This window comes from Oratosquilla oratoria, chromosome 14 (assembly GCF_046742065.1).
Source record: "Oratosquilla oratoria isolate Oo_2021 chromosome 14, ASM4674206v1, whole genome shotgun sequence".
NCBI classification, from domain to species: domain Eukaryota; kingdom Metazoa; phylum Arthropoda; class Malacostraca; order Stomatopoda; family Squillidae; genus Oratosquilla; species Oratosquilla oratoria.
In genome coordinates this window covers 34,337,024-34,345,148 of record NC_134790.1, presented here as the reverse complement: position 1 = coordinate 34,345,148, position 8,125 = coordinate 34,337,024, and the positions used below count along the sequence as shown (strand labels likewise).

The 8,125-nt window shown below is 43.0% G+C and overlaps 1 protein-coding gene across 1 annotated transcript in view; it reads right to left on the bottom strand.

Annotated features, from left to right (window-relative positions):
• Positions 1-247: 247 nt before the first annotated feature.
• LOC143032538 (uncharacterized) overlaps positions 248-8,125 on the bottom strand; it is a 21,176-nt gene continuing 13,298 nt past the window's right edge. Inside the window, exon 2 of the mRNA XM_076197406.1 lies at positions 248-1,646. Coding sequence (XP_076053521.1) covers positions 1,329-1,646 — 318 coding nt within the window. The 3' untranslated portion in view covers positions 248-1,328. The remainder of the gene's footprint in view (positions 1,647-8,125) is intronic.

Here is an 8,125-nt window from a genome sequence, read left to right as displayed (position 1 = left end):
AGCCTAGAGAAGTCTCTTTGGTCTTCTCATCAAAAGTCTTGCCGCTTATTCCACAGTTATTTAACTATGCTAATAAAACTCTCATTTGCTTATCAGTCAACATTCTCTCTCTTTCTTTTCTCTCTCTCTCTTTTGTTCTCTCTCTCTCTCTCTCTCTCTCTCTCTCTCTCTCTCTCTCTCTCTCCTTCTATACTTTATAAATCGAGAAGATGGAGGAAGGGAAATGACACAGAACCTTTAGTACGGTTTTATGACTAAGTCTTACATACAAAATTAGTATAAAATTAATGATAACAATTCGTGTTTCTATCAAACACTGAGGTAAATCAATTTGTTTGTAGTCGCAATTTCACGAGTTGGGTCACCAATTCACTTGAAGTTTCTTGTGGGTGTGGGGATGATATGCTCACGAAGAATTTTGAGCCAGTGAGTTCTTGAAGAAATTTTGAGTCAATAAATTCTTGAAGAAACTTTGAGCCAGTAAGCTTTTGAAGAATAATTGAGTCAGTGAGTTCTTGAAGAAATCTTGAGTCAATGAATTCTTGAAGTAATTGTGAGATCGAAGACAGGTGACTGTTCAATCCGATGACACTAAGCCAAAGGTGTACTTTCGTTTCTGTACAGAAAAAGCTAGCAAATTCTACCTTACGACTTTGTTGTCAATGGAATATGATGAGCTTCAGTGTTTGTTTTTTGTTGGAATGAGAACACACAAGTTTTGGGTCACTTGTTATGGTTTGAATGATCATATCAGCAGAAACTGACGAATTAACATTGTTGGTGTTTGACTGTTGGAAGGAGGATCTATCTAAACGTATCATTGTAAATTTTTCGAAGTTTGCAGAGTCATTGTAAAACTTCGAAGGCACTTGGGAATAGTCATACGAGGGCTGAAGAAGTTCTGGGTAGCTGGGCCGTAAAGGAGGAGATGTGTTGGATTAGGCTGCTTTTGATTTTCGGGTCTATGTCATGTGTGAAGACCTTGGATAGTTGCCGGGCGGCTGGAAGAAGAGGAAGAGGGGAACAGAAGAGAAGCAATGGAGGAAAGCAAGGCGGAGGAGGACGAGGAGAGTGAGGATGAGGCTGAGGAAGAAGGGGAGGAGGAGGAGGAGGAGGAAAAAGGAGGAGGAGGAGGAGGAGGAGGAGGAGGAGGAGGAGGAGGAGGAGGAAGAGGAGGTGTATTGTGGTTGTCAACAAAGGACCGGCCCACGAATTGACTAGTTGTTTCGATTTCTTCACCGCCTCTAGTGTGGTGGACGTATAAAGGTGTCCCACGCAGAAGACCAGTAATGCGCGGGAGGCACCCGTGTCACTGGGACACTCTTCATTTACCAAAAACCGCCGCCCCCTTTGCCCTTGCCCTTGCCCTTGCCGCCTCCGTGGCCGTGCGGTACGCGTTGGACCAGGAAAGCTTGGTAGTGGATTTTGGGCACAGGTACAAGTCTCCATTCATGATGGTGAGTGACAACTTGTTTGTGGACAATCTGGGGAGGCGGAGGTCCGTACACTGGTTTGTGTACGACTACAGGTTCGTAGCCCACGATGTGGTCATATCCTTCATCACCGCCCTTCTTGCCCCCTTTGAATAAACCGTGGCCCTCGGAGAGGCCGGCCAGGACTCCCAGAAGAACGACGAAGAGAAGATTCTGCAAGAAGAGGGATTGAGTTCGTGAGAAACTTCGAAGAGGAAGAAGAATTGAGTTCGTGAAGGAAGCTCGGTAGAGTCTTCCTTGTTCTTTTGACCTTAGAGCTAAACAAACAAACCCTCTTGGACGATTACAGGGGACCCCAAGAACTGAATAAAAGCGTCTATATAGTGTCAGGAAATTACTAAAAATAACACAGAATCAGATCCATGGGTCAATGTGCACCACTTGGTTTCAGTTGGTTAAAGGATGTGGCATGTCAAAAGACATTTCGAAGTGCATTTCTATTACATCATCTTATACACATTAGGAACTGTCCTATACTGTGACGCGACTTATGCACGCCACAAAACGAAAAGACAATTTTATTGTTTTACATCGAGTACCGAATACATAAGACTTCGTCATTGACCAAGAGGTCTCCTGTTGGTATGATATCTCTTTGTCTCCAGGGATCTCAACATACGAGCTTAGAGACCTCATTAGTCCATACCCAAACCAAGACCCCGGCGATGTTCTTCAGTTATTGTTATTGTTATTGAATAACTCCCCGGACTAAGATGACGATCCCTCTACCACACACTCCAACCTAGACTTCCAGTTCTCATGCCCGGATACTATTCCCATTACCATTGGAGAGTCTCCGGGACGGGGCCTACCTGGAGCTTCTGCCTTTGAGCCATTGCTCGGGGCGGCCACATCGACTCCGTTCTGCTTTACAAAGGAATAATCTGGCTGTTGCCATGAAACAATCTATACAGTGCTCCATGGAATGTAAGTGATTAATGTAAGAATCCACAGTGTTTTCAAACCTTAGATATATACTGTATGTGTATGCGCATGCATAATTATATGTATAAGTATATGTATATGTATATGTATATGTATATGCATGTGCATGACTTCAGGTCCAAGAGAAGAGTGCAGTCTCACCCAGATAATCTTCTTCGTGCCAAGTGCCACTCTTTTTATTCTGGCTGCCGCCGGGCGATTTTACTCGTCTCTGGCATTCTTTTGGTTGGGTACAGGGTTAAGCTAAACATGTGCATGGTGACTCATGGTCACATATGATACGTGTGTGTGTGTGTGTGTGTGTGTGTGTGTGTGTGTGTGTGTGTGTGTGTGTGTGTGTGTGTGTGTGTGTGTGTGTGTGTGTGTGTGTGTGTGTGTGTGTGTGTGTGTGTGTGTGTGTGTGTGTGTGTGTGTGTGTGTGTGTGTGTGTGTGTGTGCGTGTGTGTAAGTCTGTACGTGTATGCGTATGTATCCGCAGTATACGTGTACATGTACACACACTCACGTGTCTGCACAAATACCTACACATGTGCACCCACGTGTACACATCATCACGACATAAACCCGTTCCTTCAACACCTCTACGACGGCTCATTTTCTTACGATCTCAGAAAATATCGAGTTCGAGTGTCTCCGCCTCCTCTTGCGTGGTCGATCTCCCGAAGAACCTGTTACCGGACCCCTGCTCACCAAACCGGTTCCTTGTGGAGAGGTTACACGAACTCAGTTAGACTCTCCGGTTAAACGGTCCTAATTTCTTTAACTTTGTCTTCTGCAGACACTAGAACTATATGACTAAGCTCGAGTGTTTGACTTTCGGTTTAACATCACGTACTCCCGTTCTCAGTGGTGCTTAGGACGGTGACTCTTTACGAAGAGCTTTCTGAAACTGGAGACCTAATTTAGTCTGCCCATCCTATGAACTCGCATTCTGTCTTGGTAAGCCTCGATCCGAGTACAAACATTCTCGAACGTTTGGCCAGCGAGAATCCAACTATGGCACCGTTACTGATAGTTAGTACATAGATAGGAGAGACTACCAGGGCTTAAGACGGGGATAGTTTCCCTTCGACGCCTATCTTATGACGTAACTATCCCGATACGGTGACCTGTCTTTACAACCTTTTTTCTTATCTAATTTGCTTTACCTCAACATCATTAAAGGACTGATGGCGTCTTCAATATATCTTTTTCTAAAGGAACTTTGTTCTATTGTATTCTGTCAGGCGATTTTATCAAGATTTGCGGGACAACACAGAAACGATGGGGTTGCTCTTATGGCTCCAATCCTTCGCCCAACTCGACGAGAAGCCGGTCTATGTATACGACTCATGGTTGGGGGAACGGACGGGATAGATGGATGGATGGATGGATGGATGGATGGATGGATGGATGGATGGATGGATGGATGGATGGATGGATGGATGGATGGATGGATGGATGACTCTCTCTCGGGGCGAATAAAGCCGAGTGGTTGCTGCATCTGCAGCTTCCTGGCTGGCTGAGTGGAATTAAAGATGACTGTACAGTTGCACGAAGGTCGGAGATCACCATCTCGACCACGGGATTCTCAGCCTTATTGCGCGCGTGTACCTTATACTTATAATTTGCTGTTCTGTATATTTATGAAAACCACTTCAAAACTGAATTAAACCTCACTATTTTTCAGTTGGGGTACATCTTATGAAAATCTCTCTCCCCTTCCCCTCCCCCAAACTTAGGGGTCCGTGGACCCCATCTTGAGACCCATCTTGAGACCCAGTTTTCAGTTTTAGGTCCTTCAATGTGTATAACACCCAACCATATATATATAAAAAATGAGACTATGTACATCCTTAAGCAAAAGTTTTCACCCACACAGAGTTTTTCATAACGCAAAATTCAAATTCTTTGATGGGCAATTTTTTTTTATCTTCAAGAAAATTACTGCAACCTAGATACTACATAGAAACATATAATGTACTCGATAAAAAAAAAAAAAAAAAAAAAAAAAAAAAAAAAAATATATATATATATATATATATATATATATATATATATATACGTTATATATATATATATATATATATATATATTGACGTTATGAGAACTGTAACGTGACTGTATATATAACACGGAGTCATCACAAGCATTTAGAGTGTGTTTTTGTGATAGCCATAATTTTTTGTATCTATATTGTTATTCATGGTTCCTATTACGTCTGCATTGAGGGTAAGGTTTACATACTGTTTATCATATACTGTTTACAGTATGCCCTCAAGGCAGTAACCTTACCGTGATACTATACAAAAAGGTAACTGAAAAATGATTGTAATTATAGTAAAAATAGTAACTGGAAAATAATTGTAATACGAGTAAGCTGGTTTGATACAGAATTTACTCTTAAAGCTTTATGATTATTAGACGGCAACCTGACAAAATAAATAAGAATTGCTTCTGAAAAACATTAAATGTAATAAAAGTGAACATATTTGGAAAAAAGAGACTTGCATTATTGTGCTTGCATTGCCTTAAACGACATGTTTCGAAAATGCTTTTGTTTTTCGATACGAAAAATAATTCATTACTTGATTAAATAAGATATAGCTGAAAGCCAAGTCATGTAATAATAAATTCATTTTCGATTTCATGTCTTCACTGCTGCTGATATGAGAAGAATTGAACTCCGAGGAAAGGAGGGGAACGAGGGGGGAAGGAGAAGGAGGAGGAAAACGAGGGGAGAAGGACGAAAAGGGGGGAGGAGGGGGAAGACATGGATGAGGGTAAGGAGGGTGGAGGAGAAGAGGAGGAGAGGAGAGGAAAAAGACGAGGAGGGAAGAAACAGGAAGAGGGGAGCGAAGAGGGTGAGGACATGAAGGATTAAGAAGAGGTGAGAGGAGGTGAAGGAAGAGACGGAGGGAATGAAGGAGGGGGAAGGGGGAGGAGGAGGAGGGGAGGATGGAAAGGAGGTGGAGGAGGGGGGTGTCGGGAATGAAGGAGGAGTAAGAGGGGAGGGCAAGGAGAAGGTGAGAGGAGATGGGAGGTGGAGGAGGGGATGGAGGAGTGAAGGAGGAAGAAGGACCGTGACTAAACACTCACCTCTACTCCTCTCCCCAACCTCATGGATCTTCTATATCCCCTCTTCTCCCCCAAACGAAGACCACAATCCCCCCCCACCCTCCACCGTCTCCCCAACACCCTTCTATCTCTCCCTCTCTTCCATGCCTCCTCTGCTTCCCCCCCTCCTCTTTTCTACTTCTTTATCGACTTCCTACCCCCCATCAACCCCCACACCCCCCACCCTTCAGACTCCATACAATTGATCTTCCTCCTCCTACTCCTCCTCCTCTTCCTCTTCCTCCTCTTCTCCATTTTCTCTTTGATTGGTAAGGGATACTCATTCTTCTCTTTCCCTTTTCGTCTTTTTCTTCTTCCTCTTCTTTTCATTTTCTTTTTCTTTGTCCTCTTCTTCATCTTCTCCATGCTGTTTATTTATTTTTTCTTCTTCATTATCATCCTCTTCTTTTTTTATCTTTACTTTCCTTTTCTCTCCCTTCTGTGTTTAGTTTCTCATTGCAATTATTTCTTTGTCTTTTCCGGAGTGATGTTCTGGTGTATGCCTGCGAGCTTGCCAGGGACGGCATTCAGTGTTGGAAGAGAAGGGTGCGTGTGGCTATGCGTAATCAAAGTTCTTGTTCATACATACATACATACATATATATATATATATATATATATATATATATATATATATATATATAGACACACACACACACACACACACACACACACACACACACACACACACACACACACACACACACACACACACACACACACACACACACACACACACACACACACACACACACACACACATACACGCACACACACACACACACACACACACACACACACACACACACACACACACACACACACACACACACACACACACACACACACACACACACACACACACACACACACACACACACACACACACACACACACACACACACACACACACACACAAACTCTATGGGTCAGTATATCCATCTTCTCTCTCCTCCTTCATATGACATTCACTCCTCCCATCTCTTCCCCTCCTGCGTAAACTCCATACCTCCACACACCTCCACGTCCTTCGTTGTTCTGTCCTCCATCTCCCCTTTGCATCCGAGGCTTTGCGCGGTACCGTAACCGGATAGACGAGGAGTTCGATAATTGGTCAAGGGCGAAGTACTTCTGGACCTTTCTCACGGGTTCCGGTGATCTCCTGGTTGCTCCAAGACTTCGGACACTGGAGAGACCTTCAGAAGCCTTCCTAAGAGAATCAGTGTGATGCTGAAGCAAGTCTTTTGTTAGCCCAGAATCTCGGGCACTTGAGAGACCTAAGAGAAGCACTGTGATGCTGAATCAAGTCTCATGTTTGCTTCAAGACCTCAGACACTTGAAAGACCCCAGTAACCTTTCCTCAGAGAAGCACTGTTTTGATTAAACAATTTAAGACCCTCGAGGAGGCTTTCATCCTGGCCTTAGTTGGGGTAGTCAGCACATATCATGGAGGTGATGAGAAGAAACGGAAATAGAAGCATATAAATACAAATGTAGTACATGAGCTTATGTTAAAGTATTATGATAATGTACTAATGTATTAATAATGTATCAACCTAAATTAATGTATTGTGTTAATGTATTTGGCATGAAGATCTCATCCATTAAGGTAAATCGCCCATGGTGTTTAATAGCTGTAACAGCTGGGAGTCGAAGACACTGCCTGAGGGTTACCAGTGTGAACATCCTGGGTAGAAAACGTCTTCGGATCTGCCAAAACGTCCTCGAGTCATAACGTCCTCGCTTTTCTGTGTCCAAGTGGGAAACTTGGCGGATGAGTTTAAACAGACTGGCATGGGCTGACCTCCATAATAACAACATATCGAATAAGGTATACATTTGGATTTACAATGTTGATGAAAATCATATCCAGAATAAATATCAAGTATACAAAATAATAGAAATACCAAAAAATTAACACAGTTTTGCACAATACAGTGCTCGTCAGGTCGCACCTGCATCTTTATTTGAAAAATAAGGACGTTTTTGACCAAGGACCTTTTTGACCGAGGACGTTTTGGTGCGAGGACGTTTCGGTCGCCCGAACCTGAGGACGTTTTTGACCGTGGACGTTTTAACTGGACACCAGCCTAAGGGGATCGGGAAGAAACAGCCAGGATGACCGAGAAAGTGGTGAGGATAGTGACGATTACGGTTGTAGCCTCTGCAGCAGTGATGCAAATAATCATCACTATAGTAATGGTACCAATGAAAACGTGATTCGTTATGACTGTGTAGAACTGTAGATGGTGAAGTGAAGGTGATGTTTAGGGTCATGGTGGTCGAGTGGTTAGAGCGCTTGCGCTTCTCTCTCTGTTCCGACGCCGTTGCACTGCAATATGAGACGCCTTACTTTGTTGCACAGCGTGCCACCGTTTCTATGGCCACCTCTGATGAACTTCGTGAACCGGGAATGATAATAGAACCATATCACACGCATACAACACGCACGTTACACGTATATTGGCCGCATATTACACACTTATTAGACGTGAAATCGAAATATATTCTATGAATATTATATATATATATTTATATATATATATATATATATATATATATATATACTACATATATATATATATACATAT